This window comes from Cavia porcellus, unplaced genomic scaffold (genome assembly GCF_034190915.1).
Source record: "Cavia porcellus strain 051 isolate PalLab524CR breed Dunkin Hartley unplaced genomic scaffold, mCavPor4.1 scaffold_16, whole genome shotgun sequence".
Taxonomy (NCBI): domain Eukaryota; kingdom Metazoa; phylum Chordata; class Mammalia; order Rodentia; family Caviidae; genus Cavia; species Cavia porcellus.
Window position 1 is genome coordinate 56,296,716 of NW_026947499.1, and position 22,072 is coordinate 56,318,787.

At 49.5% G+C, this 22,072-nt stretch overlaps 2 protein-coding genes across 18 annotated transcripts in view; both read right to left on the reverse strand.

Annotated features, from left to right (window-relative positions):
- Positions 1-94: 94 nt before the first annotated feature.
- Positions 95-18,488, reverse strand: Taok2 (TAO kinase 2). 8 transcript variants are annotated; one of them, XM_003477855.5, is made up of 19 exons: positions 17,729-18,487; positions 14,445-14,611; positions 14,184-14,255; positions 13,990-14,091; positions 13,479-13,524; positions 13,257-13,353; positions 13,017-13,130; positions 12,820-12,911; positions 10,579-10,672; positions 10,400-10,481; positions 9,328-9,495; positions 8,918-9,199; positions 8,592-8,753; positions 6,660-7,025; positions 6,370-6,573; positions 5,811-6,050; positions 2,550-2,762; positions 1,407-1,589; positions 95-1,326 (listed from the first exon to the last, which is right to left on the reverse strand). In XM_003477855.5, exons 2-19 carry the CDS (start codon positions 14,574-14,576, stop codon positions 805-807), a joined length of 3,171 nt encoding a protein of 1,056 aa, XP_003477903.1. In that variant the 5' UTR covers positions 14,577-14,611; positions 17,729-18,487; the 3' UTR covers positions 95-804. The 8 variants fall into 8 exon arrangements, with proteins under 8 accessions (XP_003477903.1, XP_003477902.1, XP_063082861.1 ...); XM_003477854.5 differs by having other exon boundaries at positions 8,918-9,181; positions 17,729-18,486; XM_013141659.3 differs by lacking the exon at positions 95-1,326 and adding an exon at positions 1,727-1,831 and having other exon boundaries at positions 1,406-1,589; positions 17,729-18,486.
- Positions 18,489-19,271: 783 nt separating this feature from the next.
- Positions 19,272-22,072, reverse strand: part of Tmem219 (transmembrane protein 219) — a 30,897-nt gene continuing 28,096 nt past the window's right edge. For all 10 annotated transcript variants that reach the window (XM_013142230.3, XM_063226796.1, XM_023560850.2 and 7 more), the window contains one exon: positions 19,272-19,823. Coding sequence is in view for 1 of the 10 variants with exons in the window: in XM_063226796.1 (XP_063082866.1) it covers positions 19,818-19,823 (6 nt within the window). In the remaining 9 variants the exon portion in view is untranslated. The remainder of the gene's footprint in view (positions 19,824-22,072) is intronic.

The window sequence follows — 22,072 nt, forward strand, 5'->3', positions numbered from 1 at the left end:
TTCTTAGTTACACAGTCTATTCCATAAACACAAGTAACATTTTCACCTGCCACAGAACAAGTGTTTCATACACATCTCAGAGTGAGTCCTAGGATCTGTTAGAATAACCAACAGTTTATTAAAAGCTTTCCCTGGGGCTCTGCCAGCCCCACAGCTGAGAGGGGCTTCCACTGCTGCAACCAGTTCCAGGAGCAGCCCTTTCCAAGGCCCTTCCCTTGTTCCCCCGCCTCAGCCCTGACCCCATTTAAAAAAAAAAAAAAAAAGGACAAGACGGCACAGGACATCAGACAGTAGCGGGGGAATGGAGAGACCCAGGCATCCTGACACCGAGACTCCATCCTGATCCTTCTTTCTGAGGAAGGCCTCCCGTTCTCCCTGCCTTGGGCCCCAGACCTGCTCTGCCACCTCCCAGGTCTGGGAGCCCTGTTGTCCCAAGTCCCCATTGCAAGGGTAGTATAGTTCTCTGAATATAATATATCTAGACCCGCCCTTCCCCTCCCCCAGGGGACTAGATGAATATTTGACACGCACAGCTCCCTCCTTCCCCAGGTGGTAATGGAGGGAGACCCTGGCACCATGGTGGGGAGGCAGGGCTCCCAGTCAGACTTGGGGCACTGATACCCAAGCTGGTCCAGCACCACTGGCCAGCCCCAAGAAGCTCATGAGATGAAGAGGTCCAAGAGGAGCTGGAGCCAACATACTGTCCTGTCCCCACCACCCTTGGGTGGGCCTCTAGCTGAACCTGCTAGCACTAGACTACCCACCCTGCCCCTGCCCCACTGCTCTGCTCACCCACCCTACACTTCAGGAATAGAAGTGGGAGGAACCATTGAGGATGTGGGAAGCAACACTGGTGCTGCGGCTCAGAGGGCCAGGCACTGATGCCGCAGGTGGGCCCACATTCTCACTGCCACTGCCCCCTGAGGCTGCCCGCCGGAGGGGCTGGGGGCTGTTCCTTAGCAGTAGCAAGGCTCCACCACGGGGCGTTCCACTCTGTGTTGGGGGTCCCAGCCAGTTTGGGGGTCCAGGGGGGGCCAGCAAAGATGGTTGACGCCAGGCTGGAGGGGGCATGCCTGGTGGTGGAGGGCCATGGCTCCAGTGTGCCCCTGAGCGGGGAACAGGGCGGGAGGGCCAGGCAGGGGCAGGGGGTGGGGCAGGATAGCCCTGGGCAGCAGCCTCGGCTGGGATGCCCCCCAGAGCCATACTGGAGAAGCCCAGCCTCATGCTCTCAGCATCAAAGGCCTCGATCTCACGGGCCTGCCGCTCAAGCAAACTTCGGATTCGCTCAGAGCGCCCCGTCTGCAGTGCCAGCAGCTCCTCTTCCACCTGGGACACCCAGAAGAGGGGTTAGTGTCCTGGCGTGGGAGCCTGCCCTCCTGCCCAGTCCTGGAGGACACACCCCTTACCCGCTGCTCCAACAGTGCCCGCCGCAGAGCTACTCTCTGCTCCAGCTCCCGTAGTTCCCGCTCATGCTGGCTTTCCGTTCGGATTTTGATCTTGCTCTGGTAAGCATTGAGCAGCTCCAGCTCCTGCTGAAGCTGCTGCCGAAGGGCCTGGAACTCTGCCTCCTGGGTCTCATCGAGCCGGAGCTGGAGGGTAGGGGAAAACCAGTTTTAGGGACCTCTTCCCCTACTCCCACAATCCTCCCCTGCCCCAGGTAGGCCTGGGCCGAAAGGTTGCAAGAAGCAGCGGTCTCAACATCTATCAGAAGGGAAGATGGTCATACCCTGTGGCACAGCAATTACACTTGCAGGAATCTATCCCCCAGGTATACTTGCACAAGTGCTCGGTGTTCACGGAAGCGTTGGGATAGCAAAATACTGGAAACAACCTAAATGTCCATCAATAAGGGATGGGTTAAATAAATTATGGTACAGCCATACCAGGGAAAATTCTACACTGTAAAAAAAAAAAAAAAGAGATGTGTACTGACAGGGAAAAATGTCCAAGAACTATTAAGTGGAAAAAGGAAGTTAGAGAAGAATGTGTAAAGTAGGATTTCATGTGTTTAAAATTTTTATATAGTTTTCCAAAAATGCATTGGAAAAATCTTAAGTACAGTTAGTCATTAAGCTCTGAGAGGCGGACAGGGTGAGCAAAGAGGGCCCTGACTCTTCACCCTGTGTGCCTTCTAGGAGGCCCACTCCAGTGCTGTGTGCAGTCAGGGTCACAACAGCGGACTTCTTAATCTCATGAGGGCTGAGGAAATGGCCTGAGAGCCACACTCATTGTAATTTGCTCCCTGTTCAAAAGTTAAACTAATTTAGGCCCAGGAAAACACTATAGCCACTCTTTTCCTTGATGATTCTTAGTAGTCAGGATGGCTTTGTCAAGACCTTAAGAAAATACTAAGAGAAATAATAAAACCATTAAGAAAATGAAGTTATAAAACCATTGCAGAGGATACTAAGTGAAATAGTAGCCCAGTTTCTCAAGTGCCAAAAAATCTCTAGCCCTGCCCACACCTCCCACTTTCCTCTGCCCAAAAGTAAGCCAGATATACAGAGGTCAATCTCCCCTGTTCTCCCTCCTGGGCCCCCAGGCCTCACCGCCTGCGAGCTGAGCATCTCTGAGATGGACTGGTCATACTGCTCAGCCAAGATCGCCAATTTGCGGGTCTGTTCTTCCTTGAGCCGCTTAAGGAGGCTCTTGTGCTGAGCTTTAGGCGTGGTCTCCAGCAAGTGTGCGCGCAGAGCTTTGTACTGCCGAGTCTGGATCTTACACGTCTCCTGGAACTGCTTCTTGATCTGCAGCTCTTTAGACTGCGTAGTGGATGGATCATGGGGAAATGGGGGCAAAGGAGAGGGAAAGGAGGAAGAGGAATAACCAGGGGAAATGGGGAGAAGAGAAGGAGAGGAGAGGAGACAGAAGCAGAGACAGGGAGAGGGAGAGAAACAGAAAACATGTTAGACAGAGGGGGCGGGGGGAGCTGTATACAGACAGATATGGAGAGATGGGATTGTGTGGAGAGATCAGGAAAGTCTTGATGGGCAAGAGACACAGGGAAAATGAGACAGATTCTGAGAGCATGTCCACAGTTTGGTGAAATACAAAAGGAACATCAAAGTTCATAGATAAGGAACTGAGACACTTTAGAGGACTGAATGCATAAAAGAAGATTCTCTCATGCAAAGAGGAAGCAAATATGACCATGGGATAGAAGCATATGAGTAAATATAAAATTGTGCAAAGGAATGAGTGAGAACACCAAGTCACACAGAACACCCGTGGAAGAAGGCAAAACAACTGAGGACAGACAGCAGAAGTCCCAGGTCTAGCACCTCAGGAAGGCAGGGAAGGAAAAACACTGAGCTGGATCAGAAGGGGATGGCCCTGTGATGGACCACAGAAGAGAAAGGTGGCCAGAAAAGGCCGGACAATTCAAGAGGCCAACAGCTGCCACCATGACTACATTCACATTTCAGCCCAGCCCCCACATGTTCAGCTCCCACTCTTAAGCCCACAATCAACCCAGTCCCAGGGCCCACACTCTGCCTGGACCCAGCTCACCACCCTCAACTGTGGAGGGTTTGTACCCCGTCCCCCAACCCTCTAGGCTAATGCCTGATGCAGGACAGAGATGCAGTTCCCAACCAAGAGAACCAAAAGGACGAGGACACTAAAGACATGGACCCTAAAGGGCTTTCTGGAAGTGACCCATAGAAAGGGGCCCAATGGGATCAGGAAGTTCTATGGAAGCTCCACACGGCCCAGGGCCAGTAGTGGTTGTGATGTGATGAAGTTATGAAGGCAGAGAAAATGAGGCTGAGGGTGAAAGGGATTGAGACGTAGATGTAGTGAGGTCATGGAGCTGGTGGCCAAGGTCCAGATTGGGGGCAAACCAGGGAGGCTAGGCGGCAGGACAAAGCAGACAGAGGCAGCCTGGGCCAAAGGTACAGTTCCGCTCAGATATTTTATTTGTGTTTGTCTTTTTCTTTTTTTCTTTTGACTTTTGGTTGGGGAGAGGGGAACAGGTTGGAAGGGAGACAGAAAAACAAAATCAAAGAGGAGGGAAAAAAAAAAACCAAACCAGTCATGATTCTTCCCACCCACTTCCACCCCTGGCCCCAGGCCTGAGTCAATGAGGGTGAGGATGAGCACACACACAGCGGGAGAGCAGCAATAACTTAGGGGGAGCGGGAGAACACAAAATGTGACTTCTGGACTCCGCAGTGGCGGGGCTGCCTGTCTAGAAGTTGCAGGTACTGTGCTTGGTGGGGGTGCATACTTGAGGGAGGAAGGGGTGAGGGAGGAGAGGACTGGGGACTGGAGAAACTTCACTAGGTGGAGGGAGATAAAGTGCTCGATGTTCTTGGTGGGGGACAGGCTAGAGCTGGTTACCTCCAAGGAGGCAGAGTTCGGAACTGGCGGGTCCGGGATCTCCGCCCAGCTAATGTCCCTGATGGTAGCTGGCGGCAGGAAGGGGGCCCAAGCTGGCGCTGGCTACGTGGCAGCAGCCGGGGAATCCGACTGGGCCTTTCACCTCGAAGCAGGCCCCAGCTGGCCAGGATGTGGATGGCCCAGGGGGGCAAGCGGGAGGCTAAACTCTGGCTGGCTCGTGCCAAGCGCCAGTTCCAGCCCTTGCACAGAGCCCAAACCCTCGCCATCAGGGCAAGTGGGTGTCGGGCAGCTCGAGGATTACCCCTCCGGGGCCCAGGGACAGGTAGGCGGCTTCGGAAGCCATCCTTGTTGGTCTTTGGGTAGAGTGCAAACAGGCCCCGGTCCCCTACGGCTCCACAGCCCTGCAGGGCCCAGAAGACCATGGGTGACAAGCGAAGCAGAACCCGCAGCCAGAGTCGAGAGATACCCCGGCGCATCCGGGGGGCCTGCTGCCGCACCCACTTGCCCCCAGCTGCCATAGCTGCCAGAGGTAGAGCTAGACCTGGCCAAGCTAAGAGCCAGGCAGCTCCAAGGCCCAGAGGCACACCCATAAGGCCTCGACGCCAGCTCAGGCCCAGGACAGTCCCCAGAGCAGTGCCCTGGGCCAGGAGTAGGAACAGACTGGGGGGTAGGTTTAGAGCTGTACAGAGGAGTAGGTAGGAGGCCCCTAGCCCCACCAATCCCACCTCAAGGGCCAGCAGTGCTGCTTGTAGGCCACCCCCACCCTGGGCTGCCAGCAGTGGGAGCAACAACAGAAGTAATAGGGGCAGAAGGCCAGAAGAAGACCCCACTGCAAAAGAAAGGCCAGCCAGGAGGCCATGAGACAGGAGTCCAGGGAGCTGGCTAGGAGGACTGGGCCTCAGATGTGGTGGAGGAGGTTCTGGAGGGATGTCTGGGGAGGGACAGCCATCACCAGGATCCCTAAGGATCCCAACTGGAGCCCCCTCCTCCTCTTCCTCCTCCTCCTCAGGGACTGGAGTCAGTGCAGGGCTCTGGACCCAGTCGAGTTCAAACTCCTCATTCAGAAGACTCCCATCCTCCTTCTCCCATAGGCCCCATGCCCTGGCTGCTTCCTGACCAACAATGCTCCTTTCCTCAGGTGTCAGCGATGGGACTCTAAGCTCCTCTACCTCCTCCTCAGGTAGTCCCCAATCTTCCTCATTAACTGGATTCCGAGGTTTTTGTGGGTTAGGACTAAGGATTTCTGATTCTTTCCCCCAAATTGTTTGTTTCTCTGGCTCCAAGGTAGCCCCTTCCTTTCCCAGAATCCTTCTCTCTGGTACTGCTTCCTCCTCCTCTCCCAGCATCCTTTGGTCCAGGACTGCCTCCTGGCCAGATGAGCAGGGCTGCTCTTCACTAGGGGAGCCTGTGCTGGGTGGTCCCAGAGCCCCAGTAAAGGGGAGGCCCAGGGGGCGCTGGCCTGCACGTACTTTGAGGCTCTTGGGCTGCTGGCGAACCTGGGCTGCATGCTTCTGCCGCAACTCTTGCTCACGTCGCTTGTTGTACTCCAGCTGGTTACCCAGTTCTGTCTGGTGCTGCAGGCGGGTAAGCTCAGCTCGTGTGCGCTGGACAGCCTGGAGCTGCCGCAGTTCCAGCTCTCGGGTGGCCTCATGCTGCCGCAGCAGCAGTGCACACTCCAAGTCCTTCTGTGTCTGTTTCTTGTTCAAGTCCTGAGGTAGAAGGGAGGCAGGGCCCAGGGCCTAGTCAGGGAGTCTTGCTGACATCAAGGAAGTAATTGCACAGGACCCATTGGCAGAGTGATCTGGGGGTGGCATGGAAATGAGGGACATGAACACTCGACTAGCCTGGGAATAGAAGCTAAGGCCATTCTGGCAGGGTCCCACATAGAAAGTGAGAGGGGTGCTGAGAAGTAGAAATACTAACAGTAGGGGAGAAGGGAAAAGACATGAGTGAGGCAAATGGAATGGAGAGAGCTGAAGTGCTGGGAGCCAAGAATGAGTGCAGAAGGAAGAGCAAGGGGTAGCCCACCTCTCGCAGCAAGTCCTGGTCCAGGCTGTGGCGCGCCAGCAGCATCTTGCGTTTGTACTGGCGACACTGCAGCTCAAAGTACTGGCGCTGCCGCCGCAGCAGCCCTGCTTCCTCCTCTGCCTGGCACTGCTGCAGCTGTTCCTTCTGCCGCAGCAGCCACTCAGCCTTCTCCCGCTTGGGTGTGCTGGGGTTCTCCTGGAGCTCCTGGGAAGAGCAGTGGGAGGCACAGGATCAGGGTGGCCTGCCCACTGGCTTCCCTTCGGCCTGCCCCCGTAGTAGTCCCAGCTCACCTCCTTCAGCTGTTCCTTCCGAAGCTTATAGGTTCGCTTCTGCGCCTCCAGCAGGGCAGCCAGCTCCTTCTTCTGCTGCCCCAGGATATGCTGCTGGAACTTCCGCTCCTCAGTCTGGGCAGCGCGCGCCTCCTTCTCACCAATGGCCTGGTGTCGCCGGGCCAGCTTTTCTGCCTCAGCCCCAAACCCAGCCCGCTGTGCCTCAAGCTCCCGTTGCAGCCGTGCACTGTGTTCCTCACGTTCACCCCTCAGCCTTGACTCCAGAGCCAGCAGCTGTTTCTGGTGCTGTCGCCGCATCCGCTTATACCCACTGAGCTGTTCCCGCAGGGCCGAGTCCTGCTCATGTTCCTGGATCTGGCGGCTGACCTGGGGCAGGAAAAAGGATGAAAAGTGGGATTTACCCCTAGTCCCCATTTTATTCACACAGATCACCTCTGTGCTCCTTGGGGAAGAACATGGGTTTCAGACTAATTAGTTCCAATCTTATTTAGTACCTTCCTCATACACTTCTCTGAGCCTGCTGCCGCAAACGGATAATGGAGATACTATCTACTTCACTGAGTTAAGTGTGATCAAGTAAGATGAGAAAAGGTGGTGAGCTCAGGGTCTGGCACAAAGTAGAAACAAATCCGATTAGGTCAAAAGAATGAACTGGATAGACCAGGGCTCAAATCCTAGCTCTGCCACTTACTAACCATGTGATCTCAAGCAAGTTAACTTCTCAAAGCATCACTTCCCTCATCTCTTACATAGAGGGACAATACCTTTTCCTAGGGGGCTGTCTAGACAAGTCTAATTACACACAGAGCAGCAGCACCTAACAGATTTCCTAAACAAGTACATGTTGATGTCCTGCCTCTTCAGCAAACAGGTACTAAGCTGGCCTCTGGCCCTGATTGATATGTTTTGGAATTTTTATTTATTTATTTATTTTTTCTTGAAATAAAATGGATTTGAAGGAAAAAAAAAAAAAAGGTTGGGATCTGGGACGCAGGAATGTTGGATCCGCATGTCTTCACACAAGTCCCATTCTCAATTGCTACATCAGCAGCTCTCAACCTACTCCAAGTGGCCCAGGGCCTAGAAATGGGAGACCTTGAGTGCATAGCACAAAGCCTCCAAGGAGCTGAAGAGGCATCCTAGCAGAACCACTGCCACAGGCAGAGGCAGTGAAAACATACCAGACCTACCCAGTAGCCTTGGAAAGGACTGGTGGGACTCAATAAGTGGGAATGTCACCTACTGGTTTAATAAAAGCTACATTTTATGGAAAATCTAACACATTTTCCTATGACCTGAGAAAAAGGTTGCTATAACTTGATTCGGGGGGAGGGGGTGAATGAAAGTCCTGCTTACAGGGTTTGGACCCTGTCAAAAGTGCCTGGGCAAGCAGCCCATTAAAGCCACAGTGGCTTCCTCTCTCAGATGGGACCCAACATTCTCTTTCCTGGGGCAGTTGGAAGATTTAATACAGGTATGAAGGTATGTATGCCAAAGAGCTCATCACTGACACAAGGAAGGCCCTTGAATACCACCTCCAGCCTGGAGGCACAGAAGCCTGGAAACCTGCTAATGCCATCTTGAACACCATAGCAGGGCAGAACGTGTACAGGGATGTGGAGTGCCCAACTGACCAGAGGAGCCCGGGAAGGCCCCCACACACTGTCATTTCAGAGAAAACACAGAGTAAGTTTGCCAAGCTAGAAACATCTAGAAATGGTGGCATGACCAAAACAGTCTGCTGGGAGACAGGAGTAGGGAAGATCAAAAAAGAGAAGGCAAGAAATAGCAACAGAGTAAGGGCAGAACCTGGACTTAATCATATGTGACTGGGACAAACTCATCTCTCAACACAGAAAAGACATTCTGGAGCACCCAGCCAGTGTTGAAAAAAGGACAGCAAACAGGCTGGGTGAAGATGGCCGCACTCACCAGGGAGGCAGTCCGGATGGTGGCAAAGTGGTCCCGGTTCCGGCAGTAGGCCCGGCGGCGGGCAGAAGATGTGGTGGAAGTGGGAGCTGGGGCTGCAGGTGGCTGGAGAGGGCCTGGGGTTATCTCTGGCTGGAAGGGGTCATCATACAGGTTGTCAGATCCCTAGATGAAGAAGGCAGAAGGGATACCCAAAGCTCAGAGGCCCATTCAAACTTTGAGGAACAGTAACACTGAGGAGGGAAAGCAGGGACCCAGGTGATTTCCGAGAAGGACAGTTCAAGTTTGGTCCCCTGTTCCATTGGGCCCCCGAAGACTGAGCAGCATACCGGAAGCCGGTGGATGATGGAACTGTGTGAGGTGACTGTGTGTTCCCCTTCCTGCATCATGGCCATCTCTCTGGCTTCAGGACCTTCTTCCTCCTCCTCCTCCTCTTCCTCTTCTTCTTCCTCTTCCTCCTCATTGTCTGAGGCATCTGCTAGGCTGTTGACTGAGCTGCTCTGACTAGAGGCGCTGATAGACATGCTGGGCACTGAGTGGCTACTCTCTAGACTGGTCAGCGTCCCTGCTCGGTGCATGTAGGGCTCTGCTTCCTGTGAACAGGGCGGGGGCTGTTTTGCAGGGAAGGCAAAGGCATGGGGCAGGACAAGGAGATAAAAGGGTATGAAGAGTGGTAGAAAAGGTGTTGGGTCAAACTCTAGCATGAAGAATAAGGAAGGTGGCAGGCAAGCTTGGTTACCTCTTCCTCCTCGGGAGCCTCAGCACCAGGGCCATTGGGTGCCTCTTGGAAAAGGATCTTCTTCATTTTGCGGTACTGCAGGTTGTCTAGCTCTCGCACAGCATCCTTGGTCCTCTGGATTAGGTCCATGATGACTGTGGGTGGCCGCTCTCGGAGCACAAAGCGGTGCTAAGGGAAAACAGTAAGACCTGCTGCCAACACTCCAACCTGTAACGCACACCTCTCCACAGTTGCCCTTGTCGATTGCCCTCTGCTGGGGCCCACACCATCATGGTTTGATGCTGGTCTGTCTCAAGCCCTCCTCCCACAATAATTTTCTCTACCATCCAGTCTCCACTCCATGGTCTCTTGTTTCTCTAGGACCAATTCAGCTCTACTACCAAAGTGCTATGTAACAATGGATATGTCATGAGATCTCTTTGGGCATAATTATATAAGCAGGCCAGGTGTGATATATGCCTATAATCCCAGCACTCAGAAGGATGAGGCAGGAGGACTGACTGTCATGAGCTGAAGACCAGACTGAGCTACATAATCAGTTCAAGGCCAGCCTGAACTACATAGTGAGATCCTGGCTCAAAAAAAAAAACAACAACAAAACAAAACAAACTCCAACAACAAATACCCCAAACATATATAACTCAAAAAACTAACAAGGTCAAAACTAGACAAAGTTCTCACCTAGGGCTGTTTAGGTTCCCATGGAAAGGGAAGAGAATGGGGTCCCTCTACTCTTGGTAACTCAAATACACCTAAGAGAAGTCATACATTTACCCATACAAAGCTACACAGGCTTTTGGCTTGAATTACATCAGCGTGGTAACCCTGGTTTATCACAAGCTGACCAGAAGCTCTGGCTGGCAATTATATGTATCTTTGATTAATGAAAGATGGAAAAACAAATTATTACTTAATAAATCAATGCAAAAAAAAGTCTTGCAAATAACAGTCCATGGCATTGGAGATGGGGGTAGAAATGAAGCTCTTGGTGGAGGAACTGGGTTTCACTGAGGGTTTCTGTTGCTCTGCTGTGCGATAGTTATAAGAGGGTATTTGGCCAACAAGCCCTCACCTTCAGAAGAACCTCTGAGGTTGGCCTATCTTGAGGGATTTTCTGAAGACAGGAGTCAACAAAATTCCGGAAATACTCAGACCTGGAAGGTGAGAGGGTAAGAGGCAGATAAGGAGGGCATGCAGCATACAACCTGACCCCAAGCCCTCACCCCGAGGCCCAGGAATTCCAGTCCTCACCAGTGTCCTGACTGGAGCACAGGGGACTCATTCTGTGCAATGTGGTATAAGGCACTCATTGCATTCATGTTAAAGAGTGGTGGTTTCCGTTCCGCTAGAGAAAAGTCAAGGGGAAGAAGGTGAGAGGTAGGAGGTAAGCAGAAACCAGAATGGAACTCAGATGACCTGGGTTCAAATCTCTGCTTCCTGGCTGTATGAGAATTGGGCAATTCTCATTAACCCTGCTGAATCTCAACTTCTTCCTCTGTAAAATACACCACCCATCCACTTCCTGCCTTAGATGGAGGAGGAATTAAAGAAAATAACATTGAAAAAAAGCACTGAAAAAGAAGACGGAACAAAACCCTTCCACAAGTTGTAGTCATTAGCTCAACTGAAATTAGTAGGTACTACATGGGCACAAAACCTTGCTAAAGAAGGGAAGATAAAGAAGCACGCCTGGTCCTCAAGAAACTTCTAGTCTAAATGGAAGCTTAAACAGGACTGAACAAGTGACAGCAAGTTAAAGGTGTTATTGGAGTAAGACGGGCAGGAAAATGAGCTGAGAAGCTCAGAGTATTTGGTGGGACTTACGCATCGTCAGGGAATTCAGGAAAAGACTTTTGGAAAAAGGGTTACTGAAGATAGGCCTTAGATGACATGTTGCAAGTGAGGAGCTTCTTCTTGTCACCCTCACAAATGTTCTATGTTGTTCATAGTTTTGGCCTAAACAGTGATTTTTTTTTTTTGTCTTTTTCATTTTTATCGGTACCAGGAATCGAACTCACGACTGCCTGCTTGCAAGGCAGGTGCTTATGCCGCTGAGCTAAATCCCCAGCCCCGTATTTTTTATAAACAATGATTTTTAAAACTTGTCAACAATAATAACCTATATTCCTACTTTCTCTTTAAAAAATTAGATTTAGCCAGATATAGTGTATATGCTTGCATTCCCAGCACTCAGGAGGCAAGAAGATCACTGTGTTGTTTGAATCTGAGGCCAGCCTGGGGTACATCGTAAGTTCAAGGCCAGCGTGAATTACCCAGCAAGACCTTGTATCAAAAAGCAAAAAAATAAAAAATGAAAAGAAAAAAAAAAGAGAGAGGGGGAAAAAAAAAATTAGGTCTGGTGAAATGCAGCTATATTATTGCATGTTTATATACTAGAGCTAAGCTCTCTTTCCATGGGAATGGCCACTTCTAGTTTGCCATGCTCTCCCATATCCTGCTTTTCTAATACTGACTCTGAGTATCAGTTACCATTTATAATTAAGCTCAATTCCTCCCCCATTAACAGAGAACTATTTCTTTATATTCATGTTTCTACCAAACACTAGGAACATAATGGACAGACTTGCCATTTTCTTCTATTTGGCCTGGTTGATATAAGGAAGGATAGGGATGGCTGCAGTCTTGCAGGCAATGGCTTGCAGTCACTAATGGCTCTGATAGGGTGATGAAATAATTGTGCTGAGCTTAAGCAGTTATCTGTGGCATCAGCACATAAGAGACTGAAAGGTCAGAAAGATTACTCCATGAAAATGTGGGTAACAGTAAGCAATAGCAACTGTTTCTGCCTGGCATTGTGCTGGGGGGGTCTCACAACTTCATTAAACAATTGCTTCAGGAGTATAGGTTGGCAGCGATGAGAACCTTGACATGGCTTCTCTCAAGCCTTGCGTTACTCACTACTGCATTACATGCTTCAGTTCCAAACAAGCGAAGCTAGTCTCAGGTGCCCATGCCTACTTATACCTCTAGACTTCTGTACACGCCACTCCCAGAATGCTCCTCCCTGCATCCTTCCAACAGTTTTTATTTGTCTTGTGGGTCTGCTTAAACATCTCTGCTACAAGGAGGCCTTCAATTCTTAAATAGGTCAAGTCCTTTGTTTTATGTCTGTACTTTTCCATTCAGCTTTCATCATAAAGAGACAAAATATGCTTGGTTTCCCCCAACTGGTATTTAAGTTCCAGGAGAGCAGGAATCTTATTCACTGCTATGCCCCAGAACTTAGCACAGTGCATGCCACAAACTGGACACTCAAAGTGCTGACTGATATGAAATCTTAGGCCAAATAATTGACAAGATTTGACAATTGCTTATATTGGGCTTCCAGGGTAGAGTCAAAATGGAAAGCAGCTTACAGTTGAAATGGAAAAGAGCTTGGAGGCCTTGAAGACCTCCAATCCTAGGAGAGTCAGTAACAGAATGGAATTGGGAAGAAACAGAATGAAGGAGTGGTGAGAAGGACCTCCTTACCCAGTTCAATGCAGGTTATCCCCAAGGACCAGACATCCACTTTGCCATCATACTGCCCCTCATCCATTGCCAGGATCACCTCCGGAGCCATCCTGGGAGAATAGTCAGAAGAGAGAGGCTAATCACCTGCCAAGGCCCTGCAACATCTATTCCAGACATCCAGGTAACTTTCTCCACTCACCACCACTCTCCCTCACCAGTATGGGGTGCCCACGAAGGAGTTGGCAGGTGCCATAATAGATGCGGAGCCAAAGTCCCCCAGCTTCACCAAGCCTGGCTCTGAAAGCAGGATATTTCCAGCCTTCACATCCCTACCAAAAGGAAAGTATGGGGATGAGATATGTGTGCCTCAAGAAGTTAGGGCAAATGCTGCAGACCAGAGAAGTAAAGACCAGTGTAAAGAGCACTTTGCCCCAACCCTGTCAGGGCTGCCATACCTATGGATCATGTTGTGGGAATGTAGATAGGCCAGCCCCTGAAGTGCTCCATGGGTTACAGCTGCAATCTCCACCTCCTGAAGGGGCTTCTTGTGTACTGAGGGAGGAAAAACATCAAACTGATAAAAACCACAGGTGGGACTAGAATAAGCTTCCTTTATCACTTTTCCTGTAGCTTCTCTGCTCTTCCTTAACCTATATATTGGCCAATGAGGCACTTACCTTCTAGAAGGTCAGAAGCTGAGCCCAGGCAATACTCCATCACCAGCTAAGGAAGGGTCAAGCATTAGAGATGAGCAGATATCCATGGCCCAGCTCCCCGGGTATAAACTCAAAACAACCTCCTTGCCTATCTTCTAATTAAGGTAATGACAGGGAGGAAAGGCCCACTGGAGAAAAAAATGGGGTGGTGGGACAGGTCCTGGAGTGAAAGCCTCCCTTAGAAAGAACCCAATACACCATCATTCCCATCTGGACCCTTTTGAATTCCCAATCCATCTCTACCTCCACAACCCATACGTCTTTTTTCAGCTGCTAGTAGTACAATGTCATTCTCCTTTGGGATCAACCCCACTATTTAAGTTTGTTGAAGAATTACAGTGGCCAGGACAGAATTCTCCCTTCCCAAGATCTCACAAGGGCACCTTGAACATGGCCCACTAAAGAGACTGGACCAGGACAAATTAGTTATGAGTAGGGTAAATATCAAGCCATAGTAGGGGGGCCAGCTCACCCAAGCTGTGTGTTCCCTCAGGTAACAGCCCCGGTACTGAATGGTATTTGGATGCCGAAGCTTCTGTAAGAACCGTACTTCTTTGATGATGTCCTGCCATTTCTAGGAGGAGGTGAGGGTAGGAGAGGTTACTCAGCCTGCATCTTGAGACTGGTTCCCTGCCTTCCAAACTGGGCTTTCTGAGACTGACTCACCTCATTTGACTGCTTCCCACTGTAGGACATCTTCTTGATAGCCACCACTTCACTATTCCGAACATCTCGGGCCTATAGGACCAGACCAGAAGGCAGTAAACATACCAGCTGAGTACACGGGAAAGGGAGGACTGGATGACCCAATAGGAGATGCCAGGAAAGGGTAGTGTGGTGCAGTGGTGTAGAAAGGCTGAATGCAAGTTCCCAAGATTAAGAACAGCATTCCACCCCTACCTGCCCCTCTCCCAATACCCAACTCACAAAGTACACAGCTCCAAAGCTGCCATGACCGATTTCCCGGAGATCAGAGAAGAGCTTTTCAGGATCATCCTTGAAGAAGAGCTCAGCCACATCAGGGTCCTTCAGGCTCCCGGCCCGACCCCCAGCTGGCATGGTGGCCCCTGGGGGCCCTGAGAGTGAGGCCTGGCCTGCAGAATACAGATAGGAGTATTAGAGCAAGACAGGATCTCAGGGAGAGGACGGGGGCCCTCAAGTTCCTGTCTTCTCCTTTCATTCACTGCTGAGGGGGAGGCACCGCTGAGGAAGGACAGGGGAGATTAGAAACATCAAAGCTCAAAAAAAAAAAAAAAAAAAAAAGAAGTTGCCTTGGCAACCAGATCACGGGGGCCAGGTCCCTGGAGTCCCTAAAACTGCTAGGAAGACTCTAGGAAGCTAAGCATCCTTACCAATCCCCGCCTTCAACAAGTTCCCATTTCCCTACAAACCCTATTTCTTTCCTCAGGAGAAATGGTTCTGCCTCCTTGCCATAACTCCAGATCCCCATGTGTTTTTTCCCCAAAGTCTCATTCCTCAATGATTCCCAGGCAACTTCCTGTTCCCCTTGGTGCTGAGGCCCCATCTTCTCTCAACCTCCCACACTGTGCGAGAACAGGAAAGGGCCAGGCCGGAGGTGCTGGAAATCCGGCCATTGTTGTAAGTGGGTACTGGCCTGGAGGGGGCCAGAAGACTCACTCTCAAAAGGATAGGGACACTGTGGCAGGGAGATCCAGAATGGGAAGGATCATAATTATAAATGGAAAGGCATCTGGCTTTGAGTGCCTCTCTCCGATCTGGACTGCTTTACTTGTCCAGTTCAATTGTATAAGCACCACACACACCTGGGACATTTGCAGAGTATAAACAATATGCACTCACCATGGATAGTAACATCTCACATGGACCACACCTGCCATTCGATCCTCAGCACAACCTTAGGAGGCATGTACTATCATTACCCCTGTTCTACAGATGAGGAAAATAGGCTCAGAAAGGTTAAATGACTTGCTCAGAGCTGGCTCATCTCCACCATGATTTCAGAATAGCTCTATGAATCCAGTAGGGGAAGAGTAGGATCACTATTTCCCAGATGCAGTCACTGAGGCAGAGAGGAAAAAGAACTCCAAGGTCAGAGATCAGGAGCTTCTTTCTTCTCCCTAGTCAGGCCTGCATGCTCAGCCCCTCCTGCAGGAAGCCTTCCCTGCCCACTCCAGCCCTCGTAAGGTACCACCCAGCCAGATGCCCAGATGAAGTTCCTGCAGAGTAATAGAACCAGGACCTTCAAGAAATTCCAAGACAGATTTCCAGTTAAGCACTTGTCAGAATACAGGCACAAAGGAACTTCAGCAGAGCTGGACTCCCCGGGCAGAGTTCTACTTACTTCAAAGCACCTAACAATTTTAGCATGTAATTATATTCTGCCACACATTGTTTCCTGTTGTGTTGTTAATTTTGTCTCATCCCAACTGGAAGCTGGGGGACGAGAAGGGAGCCTGACTCTCTAGTGGGCCCCAAGAGTGTGAAGGGCTCAAAATAGCCTGGGAGATTGATTGATTGCCCTTAGCCCAGCCCTCAGCAGCACCTAGGCTGCTCAAAGCAGGGCCTTTTCTCTCTTCTAAGCCAGCAATGGTGCCAAGCACCCCTCACCCGCACCACACACCCACACACAAAGGCAGGTGCTCACAACATGCCAAGGGAATCTTTCTGACCTCTTTACCAGCACTGAGCCCAAAATCACTAGTCCAACACTCGAACCCACATGAAAGGGGTGCCAGGAATTTGCAGTTCATTACACAGGTCCCCTCTCTCACAATACAAACACTTGAAAATTACCAAGGCCTGTGTGCTAAATCATAACCACCTTCTAAACTAATAATGTTATCCCAATTCTGCAGATGAGGAAATATGTCCCTCAACTGTAAGTAGTACATCCCATCTGCAATGCACAGCAACAGGGATTTAAGTCCCTACTACTTCCTGATCACTTTGGTTAAACAGATTACAGCATGGGGCTGTTGTGAGATTTTTTTTTTTTTTGGTACCAGGGATCGAACTCATGACCTCACACTTGCCAGGCGAGCACTTACACTGCTGAGCTAAATCCCTGGCCCTGTTGTGAGATTTTAATGAGATCTCACACTTAGGAACATTCTGTAGACACTCACCATAGGTTATTTTTTTTTTTCCTTTCCTGCTTTCAGGGTTGCCACAGAGCTTTAATTTTTGAATAACTCTCCCAACCCCCTAATAGCTTGCCTTTGACCTAATAGAAAGCACTATGGCCATCATTTATCAGAGCCCTTTCAGGAATCCAGGCAAAGTCTGGGATCAGGATAAAGATGAAGGTCACAGTGGAAAAGAAAAATCCATAAGGGAGAGACGGAAGCCAGAGCCTCCCATCAGGACAAGCTCTTGAGTATAGCCCTCCTAGAAAGGAAACTCACTTTACACTCATTGCCATTTTTAAATTTCACCGTAACTCATTCTCCTACGGGCCCCTGTCCAAATCCAGGGCCAGGGGAGGAAAAAAAGCAAAAACGTAAGGATCTGGGCCAAGACTTGGTGGGGAACTTGTGTTAAAATCCAGATTCTGCCACTGTGTGACCTTGGGTAACCTTTCTGGGCCTCAATGTTCTCAACTGTAAAATGGGAAGACAGCACTAAAAGAGCTCCCAAAAGGTGAATGGACGATGTCACATGAGATAATGTACATGAAAGTACTTTTTAAGGGACAGATCCCCTGACAGTTTATGAGATTATTTATACCATCAAAGCAAGAGTTAGTAACTAGCTGAGGGAAAACACTGCTAAGCACCCCACTTCACACACACTTTCTTGCAAGATTAGAAATCCAACCAGACCAAGTTTCAAAAGCAGATAAGCAGACCCACCATGGCAACCAGAGGCATGGGAATCAACAGCCCTGACAGGAAAAAGGGAAAATCATGGAGAAGAGGTGCCTGTGAAGGACAGTGAACAGGGGAGAAGATCGAAGGGTTGCTCTGATTAGCTCAAACACCCTAGGGTGTGACCCCGGGTGACATCTGAGACCCTGTCATCTGAAGTCTCCCATCAACCAGACACAATGGAGGGAAGAGGAAGGGGAAGAGGGTGGCAACAGAAAGCAAAGCTAGCTAGAGGATGACCACGGCTCAGCTGGGCTTTCCCAACCTGAGGAGAGCGCCTACCCAGGCACAGCACTGAAGGGAGCAGCCTTTCTTTTCAGTGTTAAGACACAGGGACCCGCGCCCCTGCACCCCGTGTCTCACCTGGTAGGGGTCACTATAGTGCCCCAGCGCCTCCGCTTCCGCCTGGGGTCCTCCAGCGGTTCTCCCAAGCAGGGCGAGGGGCAAGGAGACCTTTCCCCTTGCCACCTCTTCCTCGGCTTTCGCCCTTCCTGAGGGGCGGACCCGGGAAACCTCCCCTGGAGGGGAGGGGGTGACAACCTGACCTGACCTCGCGGTCCAGTCCTTCTCCAATTCGAGGGCGGTCCCGGATTTCTGATTCTGGGGTATGAACCCAGTGTATTTGCAAGGGGACAAAATGAATCCGATATCTGAACGGTTGGGGAATGAACCCCGGACACTGAGGCACGCAGGGGCCTGAACCCCAGATATTTGAAATTCTATAAAACAGAGACCCAGGTTTAAAAGAGGTTGGAATCTGAGTCCCGGGTATCTGAAATAGGAGAGCTGATACCTGAGTATCTGGGAAGCGAGGGGCCAAATCTGGAGATTTGGGACTTATGGGCCTGAGTCCCAGGTCTTCGGCCACCGGCAGGGGGCCCACCCCGAGGACGTCCGGCCGCACGGCCCCTCTCACCCCAGGATCCGAGGTTGACAGCCCCCACTCCCGCCTTAGCCTCCTCCCTTTCCCCTCTTCTCTCCTGAGGGTGGACGAAAGACTGCAGCTAAGGCGACGCAGATGCTCCCCGTGCCCTCTCCCCTGTCTTCTCCGTCTCAGCCTCTCTCCGCACCACAGCCCCTCTCTCGTCCCGACCTCCCTCTCCCTCTTCCTCCCAATTCCAAGATGGAGACCGGACGGGAGCGCGCAGGCGCAATGGGGACGCCGGGCCGAAGGGGCGGGGCCCTAAAGGAAACAGCCCCGCCCCTCCTCCCTCGCTGTTGCGGCCCGGGAGACAAGCAGCCACTGAGACCCAGTGCGCGCGCGCTCCGCCACGCGGACCCTGGGTGGGAGGAGACGGGGAGAAGATAGGCTTGTAGTGGGAGGAACCCAGTGCGTCTGCTAACGACTGGCAGTAGAAAGCGCTGCTGCGCACGCGCTTGCCCCGCCTTCGCTCCATGCCCGAGCCTGTTGCTAGGGGAAGCTTTGATAGGGTGCGGGTGGAAGTAAAAAAACCGCGATCTACGCCTGCGTGAAGGGTATATGCTGGGAGCCGCAACAGAAGGCAGCTGCTGAGCATAGAAAAGGCGGGAAAACGGACCGCTGTGATAGTAACTATCCAACCTTGACCTAGGCCCTCAAGTGCGAGTAGCTTTACAAGTCAATGTTGGGAAAACCTAATTGGTTAAATTCCTTAAGGAAACTGAGGCCCTGTAGAGTTACATGACTTGCTCAAGGTCATAGTGCACTTATGAAAAGACATTTCCTTGATTTGACGTTCCCCCACCCCTGCAAAAAAAAAAAAAAAAAAGAAAAAGAAAAAAAACCTAGCTGGAGGCTGGGGATTTAGCTGGGGATTTGGCATAAATGCCTGCCTGGCAAGCGAGATATCATGAGTTTGATCCCCCCCCCCCCCGTATCAAAAAACAAACAAACAAAACCCAAAAACAAAATATCCCCAACAAAACCTGGTTGGAATTATCAATTTTATTTCGTGGAAGGAGACAACACAAAATGTAGATCTGTCAGGCAAGGTGGCAGCACTCTTGAAATCCCACACTTGTAATCTCCGAGAGCATGGGACAGGGATTCCAGGTTCCAGCCCCATCTGGGCAATTTAGTGACTCCTTTCCATCCCAGGCTAAGAAGGGTCCATGGGTTGTCTCAAATAAAACGATCTGGAGATGTAGCTTGGTGTGAAGGCTCTGAATTCAATCTCCAGTTAAAAAAAAAAAAAAAAGCTGAGATCAAATCCAAGTATTTTCCAAAGTCAAGTCACAATTATGGAAAGAGCTATAGTAACCTAAACCCTGTGTCAACCTGTACCCCAAACTAAAGTCAACAAGAAAAAATCCCCCAAACCTCTTAAACCTGTCTAAACACATTAGAACTCAATCCAAGACCCAAAAACATTTTAGGCAATACTGGACAAAAAGTCTTATTTTTCCCCATATTCCAGCACTTCATTTTTTGTAACATTTCTTCCATCTCAGAGCCAAGGTCCAAGAAGTTGATTCACACCTAAAGGAAAAAAAAAAAAAGGTCAGGGAGCTCCTTAGGGAAGCTCCAGGAGGAGTGAACAGGGAGTGGCCATAGAGAAAGGTAAGGTATTTCACCTCACTGAGGTGGCTGTAGGACCCTAGGATCTGCGAGGGGCCAGAAAGCCTTCTTCTCAGTCCCAGGCGGAGAGGACTCCATCACTTCCTGTCTCAGTAAGGCGACTGGGTCAGTGAATCCTAGCCTTGAGCAAACCAGCAAAATTGAACTAGAGCTTCTAGTTCCTCTGGCCTGAGCAGTTTCTTAGACTTACTCTGTTTCCACTTTTCCCACACTAATTCCCTAAGAAATAGTGGCCTTCTGATGTCGACACTGAGTGTTTTAAGTACTGATGCCTAACACAGGGCTCTCAGTTTTAAGTCACCCACTTGACACAGTGAAGATTTTTTGCAAAAATATTTAATATTTTTTCTTTGATGAGTTGACATGTGAACTTGTTAGGCAAGATCTCCACCTCCTGCTACTTTTTCAAAACTAATTCCTTTCAAAGATCTTATTGACAGAATTTTTGTATGCTTGCAGTACTGGGGACTGAACCTAGGGCCTCCCACTGAGCTATGTCCCCAGGCCTTATTTATTTATTTATTTTTGTGAAACAGTATCTCTCTGTATCCCAGGCCTCAAACTCATGGCAATCCTCCTGCCTCAGCCCGAGTGCTGGGATCACAAGTGCATATCACCTCAACTGGCCCATTTATTTTGAAACGAGGTCTTGCTCAGTTGCTCAGGCTAGATTCAAACTTGCAATTTTCCTCAATCTCCAGAATAGCTGAGACTACAGATTTAGAATAATTTTTTTAATGCAATGATGACTAAATGGAAGCGTGCATGCAAAGTGCTTGAGTACACAATACTGTATATGCCCAGTAAAAGTGAAATTATTAATTGGATTCTTCTGAACTGTTCAAGTTGAATTTTACAAAATCTTCTTGATACCACTAATCAGTATTTCAGGACACTCGTTTTCTTTGCCATCTTTCCTTTTGACTGCCAGCTGCTGGCTGCCATGAAGGTCAAGCTATGCAGTTTTAGCGGGTATAAAGTGTACCTAGGACACAGAGGTGCTATGCCAGGACCCATGGGAAGGTTTCCCAGTTTCTTAATGCAAAATTCGACTCTATGTTCCTTTCCAAGAGGAATCCTCAGCAATTAAATAGGAATATCTTCTACAGAAGAAAGCACAAAAAGGGACAGTCAGAAGAAATTCAAAAGAAAAAAACAGGAGCAGTGAAATTCCAGAGGACATCTCTTGCTGATATAATAGCCAAGTAGAATCAGAAACCAGAAGTTAAAAAAGCCCAAAGACAGCAAGCACTCAGGGCTGCCAAGGAAGCAAGAAAGCATCTAAAAAGATAGCAATGATTACTGCTAAGGCTCCCACTAAGCAAAAGATCATAAAGTTTCTGCTTCCCAAGTTGATGGAAAACACTGAATTGACAGATCAAATTTTTAAAAATAATTATAAAAAAAATTCTAAAAGAAAGAAAGAAAAGGAAAGGAAAAGACAGAAAAAGAATTTCAGGACAAAAGCAAGACAAACATGATTCATATCCAGGACCAATCATCGAACTTTAACCCTCCTAACTCACTATTGTTGCCAAAAAGCATGGATGTGAATTATAGCTATGAGTCTTAAAATCAGAATTATAGCTATTTGAGTCTTAAAATCAGAATGTTACTTGAAATAAATGAGTCACAAGAGAATACAGCTGCCTACAGTGGTGCACACCTAGATCCTAGCTACTAAAGAGGCTAAAGCAGGAGGACCACTACGAGTTGGAGGCTGGCCTGAACTACATAGTAAGATTCTGTCTCAAAAAAAAAAAAAAAAAAGAAAAGAAAAAGAAAGGAAGAAAGAAAAGAAAAGAAAGACGCTGTATAACATTTACTTCCAGGGAGAGAAGGTACATTCAGGAAGGAAGGGACCATAGGCTTCTGAGTAGTTGTTAGTACTTCACTTCTTTCCCTGGGTGATATTTACAAGGATTTATAATAATTTGCCAGTTTGCACATTTATTTTTTTGGACTTTTCTTCATGAATGTTAACTATTTTGTAAAAACAAGAAAACTGTTACATGCTTATGATATAAATTGTTCCTAGTTCCTATAGGGACAAATATCAGTCAGCCAGCAGGGTTCTTCAGAGAGTCACAAGCAGCAGCATTTGAGGATGGATTTCAAGTGTCTGATCTGTGCTAGTTATACTACTACTG

Coding starts and splice junctions, on each gene's coding strand:
- Taok2 (XM_063226790.1), bottom strand. CDS start 14,576: ATGCCAGCTGGGGGTCGGGCCGGGAGCCTGAAGGACCCTGATGTGGCT. Junction 14,092..14,183: donor GTGGGAAGCAGTCAAATGAG/GTGAGTCAGTCT, acceptor ACCTCCTCCTAG/AAATGGCAGGACATCATCAA. Junction 10,482..10,578: donor GTGCTCCAGTCAGGACACTG/GTGAGGACTGGA, acceptor CTCACCTTCCAG/GTCTGAGTATTTCCGGAATT.